This window comes from Sturnira hondurensis, unplaced genomic scaffold, assembly GCF_014824575.4.
Source record: "Sturnira hondurensis isolate 20B ecotype Veracruz unplaced genomic scaffold, ASM1482457v3 Scaffold0008480, whole genome shotgun sequence".
NCBI lineage: Eukaryota > Metazoa > Chordata > Mammalia > Chiroptera > Phyllostomidae > Sturnira > Sturnira hondurensis.
The window spans coordinates 2,145,560-2,171,650 of record NW_028081111.1 but is presented as its reverse complement, the minus strand read 5'-3'; the positions used below and the strand labels follow the sequence as shown (position 1 = coordinate 2,171,650).

The window sequence follows — 26,091 nt, the reverse complement described above, 5'->3', positions numbered from 1 at the left end:
AATGCCAGCTTGTTTCATGTGGAAGAAACACATTTTCGGCCGAGTTTTGGATGAAGCCCAGCAGGTACTGCTGAGGGAGAGGAGTATGAATGTGTGGCTGGCAGTGCAGCCCAGAGCCAGTCTGACCTTTTCTTGTCTGTTCACCTTCACTCGGGGCTAAGAAACCCTTCTTCATAAGGAAAGGCAAGAAATCATCTTTGACAGAATACCCTGAAGCATAAAGACTGAGTTTCTTTAAAAAACTAGTCTCAAGACTGGCAAGAACTGATAAATTAGCCAGCCAGCCAATGGGTGGGGCCACTGACCACCCTTCAGGGCCTTGGGCTGTCCTTGACCCACATTTCCCCTCCCTCTCTTTTGGTCATCTCTGCTTATGTTGCTCCCAATCTGGAGTCTTATTTACTGGCTATCAGATTTCCTTTCAAAGGTTAAGGCATAGTTCAAGGCACAGCTGGTTGAAGGGCATGCTGGCACGCTAGGGACGCATAGGAAGTTTGACTTTGGGGCTTGTGACAGGTTGCTTTGTGACTGGATTAATGGTTGACATTGTGTATTTGAGCCTGGAGTGCATTTCAATCTCTCCTTCCCAATGGAAAGGCATGGCCCATGCCAGGAGAGCATCGTAGGAACCTGCCTGCAGAACGTAGATAGATCTTCAAGGGCCAAGGTGCCGATGACAGGCTGGACTTGGCCCCTGATGGTGTAATCAAAGATGCTGGCCCTCAGAATGCTGAGGGAGAAGTGGGGGCAGCCTTGACAATGGCTGGGAGCTGGGAAATCCTTTGAAGCCTGATTTCTTCCTATCAGTGCCATGGTGGTTCCTGAAGCAGAAGGCAGCCTCCGGGGCCTGTCCTTCCTGGATCCTCTAGGGTCCTGGCCTCTTTTACTAGGACACTTGGGCTGGGCCTCTCAGGATCTCTGGTGGCCAGACCTACAGCAACATGGAGATTCACATCTGACTTCTTAAGTGGTATCAACTTAGGAAAGTAGGAACCATCTCCCCCTGAATCTGGGCTAGGGGCCCGGGCACCCCAGAACACATGTCTATAGTAGAATTACTCAGGAGCAGGTGTGGGGTGGCGCAGGCACAGGATAGGTCCAAGGATGCGCCCGATTCAGTTTGGAACAGCCACCCTCCTGCCTGCATGGCTGTGAGCCACGCTGGTATTTTGGTGGGAGTTACAGAGCCACAGAGTCATCTGGCCCAGCCGCAAGCCTCCCGCCCTGCCCACCCCCAGGAGACAGCTCATCTATAAAAGGGCTGACAACTGAGCTCTTTTCACTGGGGGCTGGAGAGAGGGAAGGGGGGACCATGGACGTCGTCAGTGTCCAGCAGTTGGTAAGGACGTGGGAAAAGGGGCGAAAGTCAGGCAGTCATCTGGGACCCCCCCCCAGACTGGCTCAGCAAAACGAGGAGGGAAGGCAGCTACTTCTGTAATCTGAGGATCAGGTTTTTAGAGCAGAAACTTCTCGTCTGTCTGTTCTCATGGAGGTGGCGAGGGTGGAGTTAGGGAGCAACAGAGGGAAACTGATGGTACAAAATGACGGGTCACAGTGACATGAAAATTCTGGAGTTTAGTAAGCTCTGACTGTGATGGCTAGAGGAGCAGGAAAGGGCAGGCTCCCTCGGAAAATGTGACTACAGCTGGGCCTTGGTTTAGCTCAACTGTCAGGATTGCAATTGCTCTGGAAATGGCCCGGGAGTCTGGATGCCTTCGTTGGGGACAGAGGACGGTGCTCCAGTTCCCTGGACACTGAGAGTCATAGGAACGCTGCTGACACTTGGGGTTGTGTTTTGGTGAGGTGGGACATAGGAGGCCCAGGATGTCATGGGAGCCAGCTGGCCACAGCCTGGCACAGCCTCTGCAGGAGCGGCTGCAGAGCCCAAGGAGTGTTAGGTTGCCAGTGTTTGCTTTGAAAAGGAATACAGTTCTCTGTGGCTAGAAGCCCCAGGCCTTGACATCCTGTCATTCCAACCTTTTCCTCCTCATGTTCCTTCCTTGGTGCTCCCAGCTCCTAGTGCCCTGGGAGGGTCTGGAAGAAGAGCTGGGTGTAGCATCAGGTGACGGGCTCGGCCCCAGCACAGCAATGTGAGCTAAGTGCTAGTTCGACACCATTTTGCTGATGAAGAAATAGCTCTGTGAAGAGCCAAGATTTGAACCCAAAAATTCAGACTTTTACCCAGGCAGCATCTCCTCTGGCCCTCCAAGACTGGGGTCAGGTGGCAGTGTGGCATGATCTGGTAGGAATGTAAAGGCAGCAACCAGCCCCTAAGGGAAGCTGAGGTGTCATATGCCCAGGAGTAAAAATAGATGTGGGGTCATACCCCCAACCCTACACCCTTGCTGACAGGACAGGGTAGGTGACTGCTGGTGAGAGCCAGCAGCAACCCTGGCTCTGGGAGCTTTGAGAAGGGCCAGGCCAGCCCTCACACCAGGACACTGACCTGTGTTGGTCAGCTCCTTGTTAGGACCCCCTAGGTTCTCCAAGGACTTGTATTTTTCTTCATCTTACCCTGTTCCCACAGGTAAGTGGAGAAAGAGAAGAAAGTAAAGTGTTGGGACGTGGATATGAAGCTCCTGATCCTGGAGTCTGGCCGGGAAACTGGAGGCTGGGACCCCATGAAGCCGTGGCCCAGGAGAGGCAGAAACTGGGAGAAGAGAAGAGGAGAAGAGTGAGTGGTACAGGGTGGCAGCCAGAGAAGCTGGTGGTTCTGCACTGGGCTGGAAAGATGGGGCTTAGAATAAGAGTCTGCCACTAAGGCCCCAGCACCTGTGGCTGATGGCTGGCACGGTCTTTTGTCTTTTGCCCCAGCTTGAGAGATTTAAGAGTTCCAGACTTACCCTGGAGAATCTGGCTGACTTGGAAAACTTGGTTCAAAGGCGAAGAGAAAAGCGACTGAAACGCAGAGTCCCCCCCAGGGCACCTGAGTCCGTGGTTAAGGTGGGTGAGATACTAGGTGGTGGGTGGGGGGGCTTCGGCCACACCTGCACAGCAGCAACTGATGAGCTGGACAGTCCATTCTGGAGGGCCCCCCACCCTATGTTCAGTTGCTTGGGCCGCTGGGGCTTAAACAGTCCTGGAGGCTGCTGCAGTCTTGTCAGCAAGATGGGCTCCTTTTGGAGCTGTGAGGGAGTCTGTCCAGGCGTGTCCAAGTCCCTGGGGGCTGGTGGCAAAGCTTAGTGTTCCCTTGCTTGCGGACACATCACCCCGGGCTCTGTCTCATGCTCACGTGTCACGTGGCGCTCTCCCCGGGTGTGTGTGTCTGATTCCAAATGTCCCTTTTTCGTAAGGACACCAGTTACACTGGATTAGGGCCCACTCTGCTCCAGTATGACATCTTAACTACAGCTGCAATGACCCTGTTTCCAAATAAAGTCAAATTCTGGAGGTCAGGACTTCAACATATGAACTGGGGGGACACAAGTAAACCCCTAACTACCCCCACCCAAACAGCTATTTAGCCAGAATCTCCTGGGTTTTTTTTTTTTAAAAAAAACCTATTGTACAAGCCGACAGTGTCTCTGTGGGGACCACCCGGTGGGACTAGTGGTGACATCCCTGAGGCCCACCATTTGTGGATTTGCTCTCGTCCTTAACTTTTCCAGCTTCAGCCCCAAGTCCAGCTGGAGCCTGTGGACCTGGAGACGTTCCTGAAGGCAGCTGCAGGGAACCAGGAAGCCCTGGTTGACAAGTACCTGACAGATGGAGGGGACCCTGATGCCCATGACAAGGTAGCGAAGGTGGAGCAAAACAGAGCAGCTCAGCAGCTGCAAGGGTCTTTGGGGTGCTTTTCTGTTTTATGGGACACAAACCCCTGGTGCCTGCTGAGCCAAAGGAAGGGGCCTTGGCATGATTCGGGAGCAGGCAGCTCTGTACAGGGCACCAGCTCTGGGAACGGGGATTAGAAGTAGGACCTCTAGTGGTGGCCATGTTCCATCTACTTACCGTATTTTGCTGTGTATAATGTGCACTTCTTTGCCCAATATTTGGAGGGCAAGATAACCTGAAATGCCTTGTATCTGTTTTTTGTGTTTTGTAATTATTTATTATGTAAAAGTTCTTGTACCATAATATGTTCAAAAACAAATACTAAAATTCCTTTATAATACCAAAAAACAAGTATCTCAAAATAATTAAAAAATTAGCCCTGGTCTACAGGGCTCAGTGGATTGAGCACTGGCCTGAGAACCAGGGGGTCGCTGGTTCGATTCTGGACACACGCCTGGGTTGTGTGGGCTGGGTCACTCCAGGGGTAACCACACATTGATGTTTCTCTCCCTTCCTCTCTCTAAAAATAAGTTTTTAAAAAATTAAAATGTTTTCCTGAAAGTGAAGGCCAAAAACATGGGTGCACACTATACACTACAAAACATGGTAACCCCTGCCCCCCCATCTCCACCCTCCAGCTCCACCGCACAGCCTTGCACTGGGCCTGCCTGAAGGGTCACAGCCAGCTGGTGAACAAACTGTTGGAGGCAGGGGCCACTGTGGACACTCGCGACTTGGTGAGCAGCGGGGAAGGCCCATTCTCCAGGTAGAGGCTCTACCTGGCATACAGCGTGTCACAGGGTTTCCATGCTTTTGTTTTGCAGCTGGACAGGACGCCTGTGTTCTGGGCCTGCCGCGGAGGACACCTGGACATCCTCAAACAGCTGCTTAACCACGGAGCCCAGGTCAATGCCCGGGACAAGGTGAGGGCACACCACAGTGGGGCGGCCTGCTAGGAGCAGGTGAGCAGTCATGGGACAGTGTCTGTTCCTGGAGGAAATAACAGCCCTTTAAACATTCTCACTCACACCCTTAGATCTGGAGCACCCCCCTGCACGTGGCTGTGCGCACAGGGCACTGTGAATGCCTGGAGCACCTCATTGCATGTGGAGCCCACATTGACACACAGGACAAGGTTGGCACTTATTTGAGACAGCTCCAGTGGGGGACAATGACTGAGGGCACCTGAGCTTAGGGACAGCACCTGCCAACCCAACTCTTCCCATGGTTGGGGAGGTTAAGAGGGTGACATCCCTTCTTTAAAAAAAAAAAAAAAGCTGCCCTGGCTGGCGTAGCTCAGTGGATTGAGTGCAGGCCTGCGAACCACATGATCGCAGTTCAATTCCCAATCAGGGCACATGCCTGGGTTGCAGGCCAGTTCCCAGGAGAGGACTCACGAGAGGCAACCACACATTGATACTTCTCTCCTCCTCTCCTTCCCTTCCCCCCCTAAATTAAAAAAAAAAAAAAAAAAAGCTGGAGACAGTGAAACAAGGGCAGGCTTAGGATAGAAGCAACAGGAAAGAGCCTAGGCGGGGCTGCCTTAGCTCACTGGGAAGTCATAGAAAAGGGGCCTTGGGGCAGGGGAAGGGGTCAGCCTGAAATGAATGCTGCTCCCATTGCTCTCCTGGTTGCATGTGTCACGGGGACCCTTGCAGTTTAGGAGTTTTCCCCACACGCCTGTGGGGGAAGAGGGAGCAGGGACAAGTGTGGGCATGCTCCCAGGAGGCAGAGCACCAACATCTCCTTTCTTGGCAGGAAGGGGACACAGCTCTGCACGAGGCTGTGCGGCATGGCCACTACAGAGCCATGAAGATATTGCTGCTCTATGGAGCCCAGCTGGGAGTGCAGAACCAGGTAAGTACCAGCAGGCCCCAGACCGGGCCATGCACCCAGGAGGATGGCTAGGCAGAACACCTGAAAGGACTGACCCAGCAACCTTGTTCTCAGGCTTCAGTGACCCCAGTGCAGCTGGCCCGAGACTGGCAACGAGGCATCCGCGAGGCTCTGCAGGCCCACGTGGGGCATCCCCGCACACGATGCTGACGACAGCAGACCCACAGGGCCCCTCACAGCCACCATTCCATCCCCTTCTCCTCCTATCCTCACACCTGTCTGTGGTTCTGACCTCAGGCCTCCAGGGCAGCCGTCGGGACAGAAGCAACTCAGAGTTCAGGCCTGGCAGGTGGATGAAACAGCCTCCCTGGCTTCGAGTCTCAGGGATGACCTGCTCCCTGCTGGGGCACAAGCTAGGAAGAACTGGAGTAGAACCCTGGGTGAGCAGGAAGAAAGCAAAGTGGGTCCAGACAAGGGACAGCAAAGAGGATGGAGCAAAAGCCCAGGTGTCCTACACCTCAGGCTCCCTAGGGTCAGAGCTAGTCTTCCCCAGTATCTGGTGAGGCTCCACCTAGGGGGACACTGCTTATGCCCCAACCTCCACCAGGGTGTTTCCTACCAGGTGGTGACTCAGCATGGCCAGCAGCTGCCATCCTGGCCAGAGACAGCAGGCATTTCTGCAACTGGCCAGTGTCCTTGGGCAGGGGTTTCTCAGCGACTCCACTCATGTCAGCAAAAACCTGGATGGAGTTGGATCTGGAGAGGGCTGCCCAGCAGGTCTGAGGCCCCACAGTGTAAGTCCAGCACCAACCTGGTTTCCACAGAAACCCTAAGGCTAAAGAGCTGGAGCCACACTTTAGAGAATCACCTGCCCACTGTCTAAAGGCTTTGGTCAGGCCTGCCCACCACTCTCTACTTGGCCAGCCAGGAGCTCTCCTGGTAAAGTGAAGTGACTGGGGTGCTGGGGTTGCCTGTGGCCCACTCAGCTTTTGGGGCAGTGGCCTGTAACCCTAGTTTACCTCAGGCACTAACACCACCCTGGTACTGGTGCTTGAGCTCTTGCCTGCCCCCTGGGGCTGATGCCTTCTGCAACTGCTGGGGCAGGACACGGAGGGGCTGAGCTCCACTGTGAAGGGGGCAGAGGAACTCACCTGCTCCTGTCCCCCAGCTGCTAACTAGGGACACATTTATGACCCAACTTGGAACATGCTCTCCTAGAGGCTCCTCCTCTTTCACTGTCCTTTATACTTCAAGTTATGCTGGTGCAGACATGCTCTTGGCAGGGCTGGGCCCTTAAATGCCAGAGAGTGAACCTTACAGAACTCAGCCCTAAACTGAGAGCTGTAGGCTGAGGGACTGGCTGCAGGATGAAGATATAGCCTCCTTCACATACGTAAGCACCGAGGCAGACACCCGATCTACAGTTATTTTTACCTAATGTTGGGGGCCTTCTCAGGCCAAGAATAAGCCTATTCTCACTGTGTGAAAAAGCTGACTACAGCCCCATGTCTTCCCTTCCCGTGGGCAGCTGCTGCCCTGTGTGGACAGAGCCAGCATGTACCCAGATGTTGAGGCCATGGGAGAAACAAGGTACCCAGGCTCATGGAGAAGACAATGCCCCATCTAGAAAATGGGGACACTTAAGTGACAGACAAAAATACCTTTTTATACGCATCAGTACTTTGTGTTCACTAAAACTGGTTGGTTATTGATCAGTCTACTTGTGTGTGTTCTGGGTTAGAAGGGACCAGGCCATCAGGCCCAGAGCCTTGTCTTCCTCAGCAGCCAAGCGCACGCCGGTTAACCATGCCGCCTGTCAGCAGGAGCGTCCCCTAGTGCCGAGGGGGCAGTCAGGGTACTTGGCCCTCATGCTCAAGGCACCTTTGCTTACTGACAGGTTCAAAGAGCAGTGGTTCTCAGCCTTTGCTACTTATTAGAGTCATAAGGGAAATTTTTTAAAGTCCTAATATCCAGACAACTCAATCCAAGTGCCTGGGTTGGGACCCAGGTGTCAGCACTGTCCATGCAGGTGACATTTGTCTACATAGGAATCCTAAGGTATCTACAAAAAACCACCTGGAATATGAGAGTTTAGCAAGATCTCAGAGTATAAGATAAACATACAAAAACCTATTTCTACATTATTAGCAATGACCATGTGAACACCACAATCAAAAACAGTACCATTTACAATTGCTTCTGAAACGGAAGTGCTTAGGTGTAAATCTAACAAAACATATAAGGACTTGTATGTTGAAAACTACAAAACACTGGTGTATTACATCAAAGACTTAAATAAATGGAGACTTACCAAATTCACAGTTTGGAAGATGCAACATAGCAAAGATATCAATTCTCCCCAAACTGATACACAGTTCCTGCCGAAATTCCAGTGAGATTTTTTGTAGAGCTAGATAAGATTAGTTTTAAACGTACAGTAGCTCAAACAATTTTGAGAAAGAATAAAGTGGAAGGAATGAGTCTACTGGATTTCAAAACTCATTACAGGCCTATCTTGGAGATACTGCAGGTTCAGTTGCAAACCAGTGCAATAAAGTAAGTTGTAATCTTTTGGCTGATGGAGGGCCTTACCTTCCATTTGCAAGCCATGCTACACCTGTGAAGCACAAAAGGGGGAAGTGCAATAAAATGAGGTGTGTCTGTGTATAGCTACAATAATTGCGACAGTGTGGTACTGATGGAGGGAAATGCCAAGAGAACAGAATGTACAATTCAGAAATGGACACAAATATGCCCAAATGACTTTTTGACAAAGATACAAAAGTTAATTCAATGGAAGAAAGATACAGGTGCTGGAGCAGCTTGATACCTACAGGCTAAAAAAAAAGGCCCTGGCTGGTGTAGCTCAGTGGATTGAACGCGGGCCTGCGAACCAGACGATCGCAGTTCGATTCCCAGTCAGGGCACATGCCTGGGTTTCAGGCCAGTTCCCAGCAGGGGATGCATGAGAGGCAACCATACATTGATATTTCTCTCCCTCTCTCCTTCCCTTCCTCTCTAAAGATAAATAAATAAAATAAAAAAAAAAGGAGTGATATCTGCATCATAAAATTACAAGTCAGGTAATTTTAATTCAACACACAAACACATCTGTCACACATCAAGCCCTCCAAAGGTGGCACTGCAGCAAGCAGTGGCACTGCAGCAAGCAGGGGAAGGAGAGATGGGGCTGCAGTTGCAGTGTGGTGCCCACTATGGCCCCAGCTGACACAATGGAAGGAAGGAGTCAGGCTGCACCTCTCACACAACAGCAGGCGGCAGAAGCAACATTCCAGCCTGGGGGGATAGCACTATTGCAGCTAAACCTGCAATATTCTTGTCTCAGTAGCAGGCTCCAACTACACCTAAACTGGGCTGCAGCATAGCACAGCGGTGGTGTGGCAGCAGCAGATTGGTGGCCACCATTACTAGCAAGAAGGCAAAGCTGCACACTTGTGGACCGAACTCCCCAGCCCACCACACCCACCCATCCCACACCCACCCATCCTGGTGGAACCTGGTATGGAAACACCTAAGATAACACAGCATGGTTGGCAGCCTTCAGTTACAAAAAGGAGGCACTAGGAACTCACAGGCCTGGAACCCCACTGTCTGCCACATCCCACCACAGGGATGGTACTCTGAGAACAAGGTGACCCAGACACAAAGGACACCAATTTCCTTGAGAAATACAGGGCATTTTCCACGACTGAGGCAACACTACCCCAGGGAGATCCCTGAGGTGCCAGCAGAGCAGGTAAAATAAAAACAAAAACTTGCTCTATAGCACCCTCTGCTGGAATACAAAAAAAAGACCTTGTATATTTCAGTCAGGAATAATGAGCAAAACAGTTACCTAAAAAAGAAGAGTTTACTACCTCAGGTGCCCAGGCAAAGAAACAATCTATCAAGCACCATGAATAAACAAGGTAACAAGCAAGCTCAGAAAGTCTCCAGAAACCAAACTCCAAGACATAGAAGACTGATTTAAGAGAATTCAAGTTTGCAGTTATGAAAAAAACTCAGTAAGGCAGTTTATGAGCTAAGGAATAGAATCAACAAACAAAAGAAGAACCTTACCAAACAAATTCTGGAGCTGAAGAACTCAAATGAATGGAAGAATGGATTAGAAAGCACTGGAAACAGAGCAGGCCAGATGGAACACGATTAGGAGTTCAAAGAAAGAAATCTAGAAAAGGCCTGGCTGGCGTAGCTCAGTGGATTGAGCGTGGGCCTGTAAACCAGACGATCACAGTTTGATTCCCAGTCAGGGCACATGCCTGGGTTACAGGCCAGTTCCCGGCAGGGGACCCACAAGAGGCAACCATACATTGATACTTCTCTTCCTCTCTCCTTCCTTTCCCCTCTGAAGATTAATAAGTAAAGTCTTTTAAAAAATAATCTAGCCCTGGTTGGTGTAGCTCAATGGATTGAGCGCAGGCCTGTGAACCACACAATCGCAATTCAATTCCCAGTCAGGGCACATGCCTGGGTTGCAGGCCAGTTCCCAGCAGGGAATGCATGAGAAGCAACCATACATTGATGTTTCCCTTCCTCTCTCCTTCTCTTCCCCTCTAAAGACAAATAAATAAAATTTTATAAAAAATAATCTAGAAAAGGCTCAGGAGGGAGAATGAACTGTGAGTTTAAAGAAAATGGAAGAGCTCTGTGAGAACCACCTGACTCTGAGAAAGAAAAACAAGGATAATGGGTGTGCCAGAAGACAGAAGAGAAGGGGACAGAGAGCTTATCAAGTAATTGGTAAGAACTTACCAAACCTATGGAAAGAGCTGGACCCTTAAATTCAAGAAGCTAACAGAGCTCATGTTATCTTTAATGTGAATATTCTGTCCGGGCTGCCTCCTCTTCTTGTGGTATAAATCACATGTGGTAACAATGCACCCACTTTCAGAGCACATTTCCATGGGTTCTGACAAATGTATATGCCCGTGTAATTACAACCACAGTCAAAATACAGGACATCTCCCCAAATGCTCTCCCATGTCCCTTTGCAGTCAATCAGCCACCACCCTGAGGCCCAGGCTGGCCTTACTTCTGTCACTATAGGTTACTTTTGTCTCTTCTAGAATAACTTTTATACCACCTCTAGAATTTCATATAAACAATCATACGGAGCGGGGGGGGGGGGAGGCAGCAGCTGCTAACTGAACACCTAATTATGTCAACCTCTAGGACACATTAAATTAAAACTATCAGAAAAATTAATGACAAGGAATTCTCAAGGTAGCCAGGGGCAAAAAGACTGTAACCTACAAAGAAAATCCTATTAGATTGGGATTGGGATTTTTAGCAGAAATCTTACAAGCCAGGAGAGAGTAGAATGAAATATTTAAAATATTGAAAGAGAAACTACCAAACAGCAAAGTTAACCTTTAGATATGAAGGGAAAATGAAGGCTTTTTCAGACAAATAAAAGCTAAGGAAATTTACCACCACAAGACCTGCACTACAGAAAATGTTTAAAGGAGTTCATCTACCTGAAACAAAAAGATAAGAGTATCTTAAAATTTTTGAGTCCTGGCTAGGTAGCTCAGTTGGTTAGAGCATTGTCCTGATATGAAAGGCTGTGGGTTTGACCCCTGGTCAGGGCACTTAAGACAGTCAACCAATGAATGCATAAAATAAAATAAGTGGAACAACAAATCGATGTTCTCCTTTCCTCTCTAAAATCAATAAATAATTTTTTAAAAAATTTTGAAGGAGAAAAATGGGTAGACCGAAGCAGGAAATTGCAACTCTGTTTTAGAACAGGGCATAAACAATAACAACGATTAAAAGGGGGAAAAAGCATTTTAAAGAGAGACTTTAACTTCTGCGATTTGGAAAGGAACACAGCATAAAAAGAGCTTCTTTGTGACAACAGAAACATAAAGGGGGGGTGGCTTAAGTTGCACAGGTGAATGAAGATGCAATCAGAGGAAAAAACTGTTGTATGTATGAAACTTTGTTTTTACATAAACCTAAAACAAATTTAGAGCTGAGACATGTAACATAAAAAAGAAAATTAAAGGGAAAAAAATCATAAAAAAACACCAATCTAAAACAGCAGACAGAAACACAAGGGAAAAAAATAATGGAGATACAGAGCAACCAGAAGAGAAAAAGATAAAATGGCATTAGTTAAGTCCTCATATATCAATAATCATCCTAAATGTAAATGCACTGAACTCAACAATAAAAAGGCACAGATTAGCCCTGACTGCTGTGGCTCAGTGGGTTGGGCATTGTCCCACAAACAAAAAGGTCGCTGGTTTAATTCTGAATCCCCCCAGTCAGGGAGCATGCTTGCATTGCGGGCTGGGTCCCCAGTTGGGGTGTGTGTGAAAGACAACCAAGCAATGTTTCTCTTGCACATTGGTATTTCTCTTCCTCTGTCTCTTCCCCTTCCCCTCTCTCTATAAATGAATGAATGAATGAATGAATCTTTCTTTTAAAAAGGCTTTTAAAAAAGGCACAGAATAAAAGATGGAGTAAAATCCAAGACCCAACTATACGCTGCCTTCAGGTGACACATCTCAGCTACAAAGACAAACATAAGTTCAAAGTAAAGGGGTAGAAGATGATAATCCAAGCAAAGTCATGAAGAGTAAAGCAGGCATTGCTGTACTTACATGAAACAAAATAGATTTTTTAAAATAAAGACTTTATGTATTTATTTTTAGAGAGGAGGAAGGGAGGGAGAAAGAGAGGGAGAAAAACATCAATGTGTGGTTGCCTCTGTGTCCCCCACCGGGGACCCGGCCTACAACCCAAGCATGTGCCCTGACTGGGAATTGAACTGGCGACCCTTTGGTTTGCAGGCTGGCGCCCAATCCAGTGAGCCACACCAGCCAGGGTGAAACAAAATAGATTTCAGGACAACAAAGGTAATAAGAGACGAAGACAGACATAATGATAAAGGGGATAATTTGTCAAGATATAACACTTATCAACATATATGCACCCAGCCAGGAAGCACTAAAATATAGAAAGCAATGCTAGCAGAGATAAGGGAGAACCTGACAAAAACATACTTACAGTAGGGGATCTTATGACTACCCCACTAACATAATGGACTGATCATCCAAATAGGAAGCCAGTAAAAAACATCAACTTTAAATGACACATTAGGCCAAAAGAACATAATCACTATTTATAGAACTTTTCATACCAAAATGACAGAATATACATTCATCTCAGGTGTACTCAGAACATTCTCAAGGACAGACCATATGCTGGGACCCCAAACTACTCTCAATAAAATTTTAGAATACCAAAATCATACCAAGCATACTTCCCAATCATAACAGTGTAACACTGGAAAATAACTACAAGAAGAAACCTGGAAAAAAACCTTATATGTGGAGATTACACAACAAACCACAGAACTATGTCTAGGTCAAAGAAGAAATAAAAGAAGAGGTCAAAAGATACACAGAGAGCCCTGGCCAGTGTGGCTCAGTTGGTTGGAGCACCATCCCACAGACTGAAGGCTTGTGGGTCTGATCCCTGATTGGGACATGTATGAGAAGGTAAGTAATTGATGTTTCTCTCTGGCATCAATGTGTCTCCCTCTCTCCTTTACTCTCTAAAAAAATAGATAAAAATAAAATTAAAAATTAAAAAAAAGATTGAGACATGAAAATGATAATACACCAAAATTTTTGGGATGCAGCAAAGCCATACTAAAAGTGAAGTTTACAGCACTGCAGGCCTACCTCAAGAAACAAGAAAAATCTCAAATAACCTAAAATTACACCTTAAGGAATTAGAAAAAGAACAAATGAAGCCAAGTCGGTAGAAGTGAGGAAATAAAAATGAGAGCAAAAGTAAATGAAATAGAGAACAAAGAAAAATAGAGTAAAATTGATAAATATCTTGCTTGACTCACTAAGGAAAAAAGAGACTCAATAAAATCAAAAATGAAAGAGCAGTTCCAATGGACATAACAGAAATACAAAGGATTGCACAAGAATACTATGAAAGGCTATATGCTATCCAATTCAATAACCTATAAGAAACAGACAAAAAAAAAAAAAACCCCTCCCAAAATAACAAAGCCCAGAACCAGATGGCTCCACTAGAAATTCTACCCAAACATTGAGAGCACACTGTCCTTCTGAAATTCTTCCCAAAAAACTGAAGAGGGAATACTACCTAACTCATTTTATGTAGCCAACATTACCCTGATACCAAAATCAGACAAACACACCACAAGAACACTAAAGACCACTCTGAGGAGCACAGATGCAAAAATTCTGAACGAAATCCTAGCAAATCAAATACAACAAAACATTAAAAAGATCACAGCATCACAATCAGGAGGGTTTATTCCTGGGACAGAAGGATGATTCAACACATGCAAACTGATTAATGCAATATACTACATTAACAAAATAAAAAAGATAAAAATCACATAACTGTATTGATAGATGTTGAAAAACCACTTGACAACATGCAACATCCACTAATGATTAAAACAGTCAATAAAATGGGTATTGAAGGAAAATATCTCACGTAAAAAAGACCACTTCTGACAAACCCTCAGCTAATAAGCTCAGTGGTAGGTAACTGAAAGCTTTTCTTCCAAGATGAGGGACAAGATAAGGACGCCCACTCTCACCTCACCACTGTTATTCAACTTAGTAGTGGAAACCCTGGGCAGAGCAATTAGGCAAGAAAAAGAAATATAAGGCATCCAAATTGAGAAGTAACACTGTCACTATTTGCAGATGACATGACACCACATGTAGAAAACCCTAAAGACACCACTGTTAAGATTATTAGGAATAAAAAATAATATAATAAACATGCAAGAGACCAAGTCAATACACATGTGAGCATCTGATTAATGAGAGAGGGCAATGCAGAGCAGAGGGAAAAGATGTGCTACTCAAGTGTGTAGACCCAGAATGCCTGGTTACCCATTTGGGGAAACATAAAGGAAACTGAACAGTGCATGTACCTATCAATTTCTGGTGAGTTTGACATTTAAAAGTGTGTCTACATGTGTGTTTATAGACAGATAATGTAGAAAAATATTTTTATGACCTTAGGATAGGGAAGAATTTATTAAGACATACAGAAGACAAACCATGAAAGAAAATACTTGATAAATCTGACTGCAGAAAAATTAAGAATACCTAATTACCAAAAGACACAATAAATAGAATGGTAAGCTAAACAAACTGAGGTAACTTTTTGCAACACATTTATCCTACAAATTATGAGAATCCAGGATATATAAACAACTATTATGAATAGGAAAAAGGGCAAAAGACATGAACAGGCATTTCCCAGAAAACATGAACTGCCCATCAACATATTAAAAGGCGGTCAATCTAATTAGTAAACAGTAAAATGCAAATTAAAAAAAAAAAAAACCTGACCTGCCCTGGCTAGTGTAGCTTGATGGATTGAGCATCAGCTTGCGAACCAAAAAGTCGCCAGTTCCATTCCCAGTCAGGGCACATGCCCGAGTTGCAGGCCAGGTCCCCAGTGGGGCACATGAGAGGCAACCACACACTGGTATTTCTTTCCCTCTCTTTCTCCCCCCCTCTCTCTCCAAAATAAAATCTTAAAAAATTTAAAGATTTTTAAATCTAAAAATTTTTTAAATAAAATCTCATTTTATTTTAAACAAAATCTTTAAAGATTTTATTTTAAAGTAAAATAAAATCTTTAAAAAATTTTAAAAAAAGACTTCCGGCCAAGATGGAGGCATAGGTGGAAACACTGTGCCCCCTCCCACAACTAAATTTAAAGACAGCTAAGTTTTAAAGCAAAAATGCAGCCAAAACAGTGAAAATTGAGCTGTACGGAAGTCCGACAACAACAACCCACTCAGCCAGACCAGTAAGAGGGGTGGAGTCAGCTGCTGAGTGGGGTCCGGCTGGAAAGACCGTTTGGTCAGTGTGCAGATAAACCAGCGGGGGAGCGAGCAGTGAGACAGACCACGCTGGCCCCAGCGGTGGGAAGCAGCAGAGGGGACTGCCATTGCTCCTCGTTGACCCTACCCCCCCACACAGTGTCACAACCCACCGACTGAGTTGCCCTGCCATGGTGAACACCTAGGGCTCCGCTCCTCATACGCAACAGGTGCGAACAGACCACAACATGATGACTCAAGAAGAACTCAAATCCCCGGAGCCGATAACTCTTAAGCGACCAAGAAACAGCCAACCTCTCAGATGCACAGTTCAAAACACTGGTGATCAGGATGCTCACAGAACTGTTTGATTTTAGTCACAAATTAGAGGAACAAATGAAGGCTAAACTAATTGAAATGAAGGGAAATGCACAGGAAACCAGTAGTGATGGAAAGGAAACTGGGACTCAAATCAAGGGAGTGGACTAGAAGGAAGAACAAAACATCCAACCAGAAAAGAATGAAGAAAGAAGAATTAAAAAAAATGAGGAGAGGCTTAGGAACCTCCAGGACATCTTTAAACGTTCCAACATCTGAATTACAGGGGTACCAGAAGGGGAAGAGGAACAGTCACAAGTGGAAAACGTATTTGAACAAATAATAAAGGAGAACTTCCCCAGTCTGGCAAAGGAAATAGACTTCCAGGAAATCCAGGAAGCTCAGAGAGTCCCAAAGAAGTTGTGTTCCTTCTTGGTGTGTCCCAAGAAGGAACACACCAAGGCACATCATAATTACATTAGCCAAGATTAAAATGAAGGAGAGAATTCTAGAAGCAGTAACAGATAAGGGGATAGTCACCTACAAAGGGGTGCCCATGAGACTGTCAGCTGATTTCTCAAAAGAGACCTTACAGGCAAGAAGGGACTGGAAAGTATTCCAAGTCATGAAATCAAAGACCTACAACCAAGATTGCTCTATCCAGCAAAGCTTTCATTTAGAGTGGAAGGAAAGATAAAGTGCTTCTCAGATAAGGCCAAATTCAAGGAGTTCATCATCACCAAGCCCTTATTATATGAAATGTTAAAGGGACTTATCTAAGAAAAAGATAAAAATATGAAGAGTGAAAGGACAGCAAACTCACAGTTATTAACAATCACACCTAAAACAAAAGCAAACTAAGTGGACAGCTAGATCAGGAGCAGAACCATAGAAATGGAGATCACATGGAAGGCTAGCAACAGGGGAGTGGGAGGAGGAGAAGGGGGGAGAAGGTACAGAGAATAAGTAGCATAGATGGTAGGTAGAAAATAGACAGGGGGAGGGCAGGAATACTATGGGAAATACAGAATCTAAAGAACTTGTGACACATGGACATGAACAAAAGGGGGAAATGGTGGGGGAGGGGTGTGCAGGGTGGAGGGGAGTGAAAGGGGGGAATGGGACAACTGTAATGGCATAATCAATAAAATATATTTTTAAAAAAATTTTTTTAAAAACCTGGCCTGTGTCATACCTTATACAAAAATTCAATCGACATGCGTCAGACATAAATGTAAAACAAGTTTATAAAGTTTAGGAAAAAAAACATAGGAGATAATCTTCAGGATCTAGTAGAAGGTAAAGAATTCTTAGTCATGACACCAAAAACAATCTATAAAAGAAAAAAAATCAATAAATTGAACTTGATTAAAATTAAAAACATTTGCTCTATAAAATATCCTGTTTAGAGGATGAGAAAATAAGCTACAGAGAGGGAGAAAATATTTGTAAACCAAAACCTTGACAAAAGAGTAATATTTAGAATATATATTAAAAACTCTTAAAACTCCACAGTAAAAAATTAAACAATCCAAAGAGAAAGTGTGCAAAAGACATGTACCGATATCTCACTTAGTGAAAGAGATACACATGAAGAGAGACATTAACCATTATGTTAATGCAAATGAAATCACAATGAGATATCACTATATACCTACCAGAATAACTAAAATAAAATAGTGACAGTAACAAATGCCAGTGAGCATTCAGAGAACCTGGGTCACTCATACATTGCTGGTGGGGATGTAAAATTGTTCAGCCACTCTGAAAGTCAGTTCTTAAAAACTAAACACACAATGGTCATATCATCTAGTGATTATACTACTAGGTATTTACCTCGGAGAAAGAAACCAATGTTTACACAAAAACCTGTGATGAGTGTTCATAGCAGCTTTATTTGGGAGAGCCAAGAACTGAAAGCCACCTAGGTGTCCTTAACCTGAAGAATGAGCATACACCACAGAACACCGCAACCACCAAAAGGGATGAACTGCTGACACATGCCAACCACTTGGATGGATCTCCACGGCATGCGCTCCGGAAAGCCAGTCCCAAATGGCCACACACTGTATGATCCCATTTATGTAACATTCTTGAAATAAAATTATAGAGATGACAAACACATCAGTGGTTACTGGGGATTAGGGATGGTGGCGGGGTGGGGGTGGGGGATGGGAGAGGGTGGCTCTGAAAGGGTAGTTGGAGGGACATCCTGACGTTGATCGGACAGTTGTGTCTAGATTGTAGTGGAGGTTACACAAACTCCACGTGAGATGATACAGAACGATGCACCCTCATTGCCCACTGTCTGATTCCTGGCTTGATACTGTACTGTAACTAAGAAAGATGTAACCATTAAGGAAAACAGGGTGAAGGGTACCTCTATTTTTGCAACTTCCTATGAATCTATAATTATTTCAAAACAAAGAGAAAAATAAGGTAATAGCTCTAAATGCAAATTGGTATCCTGGATTGGATCCTGTGACTGAAAGAGGACATTAGAAAAATTGGTAAAATCCAAATAAGGTGTAATTTAGTTCTCTTTGTACGAATGTTAATCTCTTAGTTTTTCTAAAGGTACCAAGGTGATGTAAGATATTAACATCAGGGAAAGCTAGATGAAGGGGAGCTCTGTGGAACTGTTCTATGAATCTAAAATTATTTTTTAAAAAATAAGGTCCCAATGCTAAATCCTGGGGTGGGCCCCCAGAAGGTCTCAGTGTTCTTGCCAGGTGGTTCTAATGTGCAGCCAAGGGGAAGAACCACTGTTCTGGAGAAAGATGATTTTAAAGTAAAGTAAGTCCTCACTTAATATCAAGTAGGTTCTGCAACTTCAAGCAAACCGTCTACAACAAAATCAATTTTACCACAGGCTGATTGGTATAAGCAAGAGTTAAGTTCCTAGGGCATCTCATCCACATTAGAATGAGACATTATTCAAGGACCTGCTGTGTCTGTTTCCCACCTGGGATTTCACTCTGGGAGTCAATTCCGTGAGAACAACTTCTCAGCAAGCACATCACTACTGTTGGAGATCTTCATTCCCGCTGATCCCCAATAAGGACCCAAATTCCTCTGAGAAGTTTTCCAGAAATCCTCCTCACCGTACCCAATTTCAGATCCTTAGGTCCCTATGATGCCCCCATTTCTACACAAAGAACTGTGGACGGTAAACAGAGTAAACCAGAAGAAAAAGACATGCCTTCTCGTTCCTGATTCTCTAAAACCCAACAGCTAGGGACAGAAAATAGGCAAAGAGCTTAAAATGTTTCAGAGATATAGAAAAACTCTGATTTCATGTTTTTGTTGTTTTTTTTGAAAGAAAGATCACGGTGACCCACCTGGTCCTCCTCCAGCCCTTCCCCTCCTCGCTGCCCTCCATGCACTCCCCTTGCAAGGTCCCCCACCGAGGGCCAGGAAGACGGTGTGACGGTGTCTAACAGTTAGTTACTCTCCCTGGATCTGACAAGGAAGGAAGGATTCGGTGCAGCAGAAGAGCCCTTCCTCTCATATGTGACCTCTTGTTGAAGCACAAAGTGACAATACTATTCATCGCCACTAAGCAAGACAGGCAGAGGTACAGCAGGAAGAGCAGGCCTTCTCAGTCCCCCAGGGGGCCAGCTGGCATGCTTAGGGCTCTAAAAGGGTCAGAAAAGCCACCTCCACAGGAGGGGCAGGACTAGTGGCACAGACTTGTGAAGAATCGTGCTTCCAGGTTTGGCACATAGGACAGGCTGGCGTGTGCTCTGAAATGTGGCAGTCAGGAAAGCCACAAAGTTCACCATGGCCTTGGTCATGGATTTGAAACCCCAGCCAAAACTGGTGCTCTTGGTTTGCTCAGACACTGTTGCCAGCAGCAGATCGGCAGATTAGGAGCAAAGTGAGTACATACAGGTCACGGCCACACAAAGGTAAGTAATTGTGCACTCACATCCTGGGTTGGCCCAAAGGGTACAGACACACTGTACTGTCACTGGGAGAAGGCTGGGCCTGGAAAACAGAAATGACGGTGTTCCTTTGACTCCCTTCAGAAGCAGGCCTGAGGGGCTGTGCCTAGCTGACCTCAATTTCCTAAAGGAGGCAGGACCTCCTCCTGGCACTGACGCCTGGTTCTGAGAACAGCTCAGGACCCACATCTGTAAGGGCCATCTAAAACGTGGCCTGGAAGGGATGAGGACAGGCTGGTAGGAAGCTGCTCCGCAGCTGGACTCTCTCCATTCCCCACGTGCTTGTCTATTCCCCAGACCTGGGGCTGCCTGGCAAGCAGTTAAACTCCTGGGTTCCGCCCAGGGCTCTCCTCTGCTGGGAGGCTGGGTCTGCCGTAGTTGGACCCTACAGGAGAGAAGGAAAGGAGAATATCACAGTCAGTAAAGGGTGACAACCCCCTTTAGGACACAAAGCGTCAGGTCAGGCAGAGGTGCCGCAGCAAGTATAGTGGCAGACTTGGGAGTGAATGGTTAGGAAAATGGCCAGCCTGAGTCTGCCTCACAGAGTCACCACTGCAAAGAGGTGTCATCACTGAGAGGCGGCAAAGCAGGGGCTGGGGTTCTGCACACTGGAGGCCATGGCCATAATGCTGGGCAAGGGCAGCCTGCCCTAGAAGGGAGCTTTAGGTTTCATGGATGGGAAAGTTTTCCATGAGTCCTCCTATCTTCTAGAAAAATGAAAAGTAGCAAGAAGGGACAGGAAGAACCCAGGCCCATCCTCAGAGAAATGCCTCCCAGGCCAGGGAAGCAGTTTCTGTGCTCCTCCTAGCAGCAAAAACAGCTGGGAAAGGAAAGCAAAGCAAAAGAAAGATATTTACCTTGGGTGTTTTCTTAAAACAAAAAATTCTCACTAGTCCAGTCAATTATCAAATGCAGTTTCCAAATGTGCCAAAGAAGGAAACATCTACTGGGTAGGCTGGAGAGAGCAGAGAAAAAGAGAGAAGAGGAGGCAGGCTATTGAGGCAACCTGCAGAGCCTCTGCCCGCAGCCCCAAGCAGACCAACACTGGCTGGGCGGGAGAGCCAAGGCAGAGGCGCACAGACACTATTTCCGGCTGTTCAGAATGAGAGTCCAGGCACACAGTGTCCTCAGTAGACTTTCCCTGGGAAATCCAGTTCTGTGAATGCTCAATGTGGAGGAGTTACTTCAAATTTAAAATGGCAGGTCAGACAACAGAAAACAGTTTCTGTAAAGGACTAATATTTTTAGGTTTTGCAAGTCATATGGTCTCTGTGAGAACAATTCAATTCCATTGCAGCTCAAAGGCAGCCATATATAATTGGTGAAAAAAAGAGTTGGGTCCTAATAAAACTTTATTTACAAGAACAAGCAGCATGCCAGATCCAACCCTTTGTCCACTTTGCCAACCCTGGTATAAGCAAGCAGTCAAAAATCATCACCCTTTCTAAGCATGTAAATAAAGGCACCTCTCTGCATTGGAACCCAGTGCCAAAGTCACCCAGTGGCAGCCCTATCCCATCCTACTGAAGCAGTGCATGGTGAAACCTTGCACTGTAGCAACAGGAAACCCTCCAGGGTAACAGAAAAACTGCATCGAGATGCCAGAGGTCCAAGGCCAGGGGCAGAAAGACAAGAGGCAAGCCTCATGGGGGTAATGTCAAGCAACATGCAAGAGAAAAAAACCCACAATATGACTATAGAAGGAGATGATAACCTGTTGCAAAGAAGAAATGACCCGCAGAACCACTATAAGTTACTCTCTTACATAACTATCCATTGAGCAGCTAAAGCCAAAAAAGGATTTTAAAAACCTCTGAGGAGACCCTGGCTGGTTAGCTAAGTTGGTTAGAGCGTTGTTTCAATATGCCAAGGTTGCGGGTTCAATCCCTAGTCAAGGCACACACAAGAATCAACCAGTGAATGCATAAATAATTTGAACAACAAATCAGTGTTTCCCTCTTTTATCTCTGTCTCAAATCAATAAAAAACAAACAAATAAAACCTCTGAGGCGGCCCTGGCCAATGTGGCTTAGTTCGTTGGAGCATCATCCCATAACCAAAAGGTTGCACGTTCAATTCCCGTCAGGACACGTGCCTAGGCTGCTAGTTTAATGCCCCAGCCGGGTATCTATAATCCCTGAAGTGATTGATGTTGTTCTCTCTCTTCCTCTCTTTCTAAAAGCAATTAAAAAGTATCCTCAGGTGAGGAGAAGAGAGGAAAAAAGAGAGGAAAAAAGAGGGGGAGGGGGAGAGGAAGAGGAGAGGAGAGACCTCTGGGTACCTGGTAAAAGATAAAATGAAGAGAAAACCACCGCTCACGTTCTGTCCTGAACATGACACATGCAGTCTGGGCAGCAGACAGAGCCTGGAACGGCTCCCACGTGGGAAAACCAAAACCAAAAGACTCGCAAACAAACTTGTGTCTTGGCTTTTGAGACACAAGTCTAGTGCAACAGGGAAAACCTCTATGCAAGTAGATGTCATAAAAGCAAAGGACAACATAATGGTACACACAGGAGTGCCAACAGCCCCAGAAGACGGCACGGATGTTCACTCAGGAGGGGTCCTGGGCCAGCCACACGTGGGGCTGAGGAGCACACACCAACTGGGGCCCTCTCTTCCCAGCACCCAGGGATGAGGCACTGGGCTAAGCCACCAAAGTGGGAAAAACATGGGGTCTGCTGTCCCTTGCACCTGTACATCACCTGTCAGAAAGTACCTTTCTGCTACAAGAACACACCTGTGTTCTCAAGCATGGGTCTGAGTAAGCAGAGCTGTTCCACCACAGCCCAGAGACCAAGGGCATGCACAGGCTCCAGGCCAGAGTGCCTGTGCCTGTCTCTGCCTCCAATTCTTCATCTGGAATATGGGCACAACAACTACCCCCTCTCAAACTTCAGGGAAGTGCTCTCACACGAGTGAGGATAAAGAAAGTGCTGAGCAATGCCCAGCACACTAAGTGTTCACTAAGAGCCCAGTGTCCCCACTGCAGGTATCAGGCCCTGCGGCCTGCATTGCCTCCCACAGCCTCTCCAAAGCCCCAAATACTTCACCAGGAATGCAAACCAATGCAGTACCTCTCACCCTAACCTAGGACCTCAACCAGAGTAAAAGAACCTAATTAACAAGGACAAGAAAGTTCCGAGGCACTGACCACTCATCCCCAAAGCCCACCCTTCACAGGCTGCTCTGCACCCTCCCTCCATACATGTGCAGGATGGGGCTGCTGTCTCATTACACAGTCTGAGCCTTCCAAAACCCCCCTCCTGCACACAGTGAGACCCAGGAGAACTCGGGGCCTGCTTTAAACACAAGTGTGATTTAACCACAGGCCTCAGGTGCCCTTTCTAGCTGGGATGGTGCCCACCAGCCACCCACCTTCTGAGCCAGACCCACTGGTGACCCAAATCTTCATTTTCCAAGTGACCTAACCCTAATTCTAAATGGCCAACAGAGATTCTGAACTTGATCTTATTCCCACTTAACAAGTGTTCCTTAATTCAGTCAATCATCTTAATAGGCCCTCAAGAGAAAATGTTGACTTCATATACTCAAGTACCTATTGGTCTATTATAGCTCAGTATCATCCAAGCTATTAAAAACAGCAAGAAGCTGTCTTTAATAGTGTTGAAATAACGCCCAACCTTGTGTGGCTCAGTTGGTTGGGTGCTCATCCCTTGAAGCGAAAGGTCACCAGTTCGATTCCCAGTCAAAGCATATACCTGGGTTGCAGGTTCAATCCCTGGTCAGGGAGCATATGACAGGCAACCAATGCACGTTTCTCCCCTCTTTTTCTCCCTCCCTTCCCCTCTTTCTAAATAAAAATGAAAATGAAAATGAAAATAAAAATAAAAATAAAAATAGAGGCTGGGGACAAAAAAAGGAGGAAGACAGAATAATGCAGGGTGGAGTGAGGGCAGAGAGAGCAAGTCTGTGTGTGCCAGCAGCAAGGACCGGGAAAGGCACGTGCCTTCTTGGTTGACACATGTGGAATGTGGCCATGCAGGCTCACCTGCTGCTGAGGCTGTCCTGTCACTGAGGAGCCTGGTCTGGCTGCCTGAAATGACCTGAAGGTCCAAGTTCTCAGGGGACGGTGGCAGATTCTGGGCTCGTGTAGCCAGGAGTGCATTGAGGTACTGTAGTCGTGTAACCTGGAGGACAGAGTGCATTACTGGGCAGGTGAGGCATGTGGTCATACCCCCCACGCCCACCTCTTGCCCACAAGCACCTGGACCAGGTGGGCGAATCACACTGGGCAGGATGAGGAGAAAGAAAGGCTAATGAACCATAGCCTAGCTAAGGGCAGAAGAGAGCATTCAAGCAAAGTGCCTTTACAATCTCATCTAGAAACTAGGTGGGTAGGCCCAGAGATAGGACCAGATCAGCAGTGGTCAGAGGGGGCCCCTGAAGAGCCAAAGCCATCATTATGCAAAGCAAGTTCAAGGTTTGCTCTGGGACATCTCAGACTGACTCCACTGAAATTTACTCTCAATCCACATAAACTGGTGACTACGTGGTCTAGCCCCTTCAGGACACAAAGCTGGTTAGAAGCCAGCACCAATGAGCAGCCCAAACCTTGATGAACTGCAGGTCAGAGAGGGCCCTCACGGTGTAGTCAGGACAATACGTGGACAAGTGGGTGCCGTCAGCTGGCTCGGGCTGCAGGTCATGGCGGAGGGACTGAAGCGAGGACACTGGGGACTGGTGAACTAGTGAAAGGAACAATCAGTGATGGGGAAGCCATGCTGGGAGCTGGGCAGGCCCCACACTGGTGGGGACAACTGCACAGCCTCTAAGATCCACCCCACAATCACACTGGGGAGGGACTATGACCAGAACTTTGAAGAGCTGGCAAACATACTTCCTCCAGGGGGAGGTTTTACAGGGATGGGGGTGAGTAGCAAAGACGAGCCCTGAAAAAATGCTGCCCCTTCCCACTCCACGGCACTCAGAGTAGGAAATCCAGCAGGTCCTGAAGTAGACCACGTTGAAGGAGGCTCAAACACTGGAGAAGAAAGGGCAGAACCTGGCCCCAGGGCCCCAGCTAGAGCAGGGGAAGAGCCCCATGGCCAGCCCAGCCTTTGCTCAGGAGGGATTGCAGCTTACCCGAGGACGGCACGGTCAGGGCAGACACGCCGTAATAGGTGAAGGCCCCGTTCTCAAACTTCAGGCCCTCCTTCCCAATCTCCACCTCAACCCTGCCCTGGGAGGTGGAGGGGAAGACACAGAGGCGTACACGTTACCATTCCTGCTGGAAGGGCGCACAAACAGAAAGCACCCGCTCTGATTACGCAGGGATGCACCTAGACGTGCCTCCTTCTCTCAGACCCCTCCCTGCTTTCCAGTCCGGTGGGGCCCTGGCCCAGGCTCCTGGTTACCTGCAGAATGAGGATGAAGTAATCCACTGGCCGGCTGCGCTGGTACAGGTAATGATGTGCAGCCAGGCGGTTGCTCTCATCAAATCTCACCTCCTGGTTGACGCTGGGATGCCTCAGCAGGTGCAGCAGGACCTTCTCGGAGATTCGTGATGGGCTAAACACATCCACCTCTGCCCAGCGCAGAGAGAAGAAAAGTGGCCACTGGGTTCTGACTGGCCTTTGTAACCACACTGACTCCTGCTGCCCACCTGCAATGTCCTGGCTGGCCCTCAAGCCAAGTCCCATTCCCAACACGAGGACTGGGCATCCACATATACCACAGGCGGCACCAGCCCGGCCCTGGCTTTCAGCTGTTTGGCACAGAGGAGCTGCCCCCTCAGGCAACCTGAGTGTCCAGAAGAGGGTCTCTGCTGACAGGGCAGCCAGGAGAAGCCCTGAGGTTCTCCTGGATGCTCTCCTGCTTACTGGGGGTGGAGCAGTCCATGTCTGCCCTGCGGTGGGGAGTGGTCACCTGACCCACTGGATGGCTAGCAAGAGAGTGGGGACAAGGCACACCCTTCACCCTCACCTCGGGAAAGGAAGCGCTGGGTAGCCAAGAGAAGCTGAGGCGAGATTTTCACTTTACACTCATCGTCAGACACCTTGAACAAGGAAAACTCCTCTTTCCGTCTGAGTGGAGCGCTGAGAGAAGCAGGCTTCTTCCTCACCATGGTGTCTCCTGGGATGGTGAGCAGAACAGGCTTAGGCACCAGCATGCTGCCTGTACCCCCTCTAAAAGCATGGGTGCTCCTGGGGGACAACTCAGACCCCCCCCCAGAGACACATACTTGGCTCCTGAGATTGTACCCAGATGTCACTGCCACCACACAGTAATCCTGATACCCAGGATAGAGGGAAAGTAGCCTATATTGCAGCCACACCCTGAGGAAGAACCAGAAAAGACTGTACCTCTCCTTGGAATTGGGAGAAGATA

The 26,091-nt window shown here is 47.1% G+C and overlaps 2 protein-coding genes and 1 long non-coding RNA gene across 8 annotated transcripts in view; 1 reads left to right on the top strand and 2 right to left on the bottom strand.

Moving 5' to 3' along the window:
• CNNM3 (cyclin and CBS domain divalent metal cation transport mediator 3) overlaps positions 1-26,091 on the bottom strand; it is a 36,430-nt gene that overhangs the window by 1,267 nt on the left and 9,072 nt on the right. Inside the window, exons 3-9 of one of the 5 annotated variants that reach the window (XM_037055032.1) lie at positions 25,687-25,836; positions 25,119-25,288; positions 24,847-24,943; positions 24,316-24,449; positions 23,753-23,891; positions 20,598-20,698; positions 17,669-20,125 (exon numbers count right to left, since the gene is read on the bottom strand). In XM_037055032.1, coding sequence (XP_036910927.1) covers positions 20,646-20,698; positions 23,753-23,891; positions 24,316-24,449; positions 24,847-24,943; positions 25,119-25,288; positions 25,687-25,836 — 743 coding nt within the window. In that variant the 3' untranslated portion in view covers positions 17,669-20,125; positions 20,598-20,645. Of the gene's footprint in view, positions 1-17,668; positions 20,129-20,597; positions 20,699-23,752; positions 23,892-24,315; positions 24,450-24,846; positions 24,944-25,118; positions 25,289-25,686; positions 25,837-26,091 lie in introns of those variants that run through there. The other 4 variants (XM_037055033.1, XM_037055029.1, XM_037055030.1 and 1 more) reach the window with 4 other exon arrangements.
• On the top strand, positions 876-6,134 carry ANKRD23 (ankyrin repeat domain 23). Of its 2 annotated transcripts, XM_037055035.1 has the most exons (9): positions 880-1,339; positions 2,528-2,674; positions 2,815-2,943; positions 3,609-3,734; positions 4,410-4,508; positions 4,596-4,694; positions 4,808-4,906; positions 5,530-5,628; positions 5,722-6,134. In XM_037055035.1, the coding sequence occupies exons 1-9, from the start codon at positions 1,313-1,315 to the stop codon at positions 5,815-5,817; spliced, it is 921 nt and encodes a 306-aa protein (XP_036910930.1). In that variant the 5' UTR covers positions 880-1,312; the 3' UTR covers positions 5,818-6,134. The 2 variants fall into 2 exon arrangements, with proteins under 2 accessions (XP_036910932.1, XP_036910930.1); XM_037055037.1 differs by lacking the exon at positions 4,410-4,508 and having other exon boundaries at positions 876-1,339.
• On the bottom strand, positions 6,075-8,494 carry LOC118992961 (uncharacterized). The gene is made up of 3 exons (XR_005067747.1): positions 6,517-8,494; positions 6,212-6,486; positions 6,075-6,134 (listed from the first exon to the last, which is right to left on the bottom strand). It is a non-coding gene; the product is annotated as an uncharacterized LOC118992961 (long non-coding RNA).

What these genes read in the sequence shown, in the direction of transcription:
- ANKRD23 (XM_037055035.1), top strand. Translation starts at nt 1,313, where the DNA reads ATGGACGTCGTCAGTGTCCAGCAGTTG. An exon ending in GAGAAGAGAAGAGGAGAAGA is followed by an intron (nt 2,675 to 2,814) that starts GTGAGTGGTACA and finishes CTTTTGCCCCAG; the next exon opens with CTTGAGAGATTTAAGAGTTC. An exon ending in AGGTCAATGCCCGGGACAAG is followed by an intron (nt 4,695 to 4,807) that starts GTGAGGGCACAC and finishes TCACACCCTTAG; the next exon opens with ATCTGGAGCACCCCCCTGCA.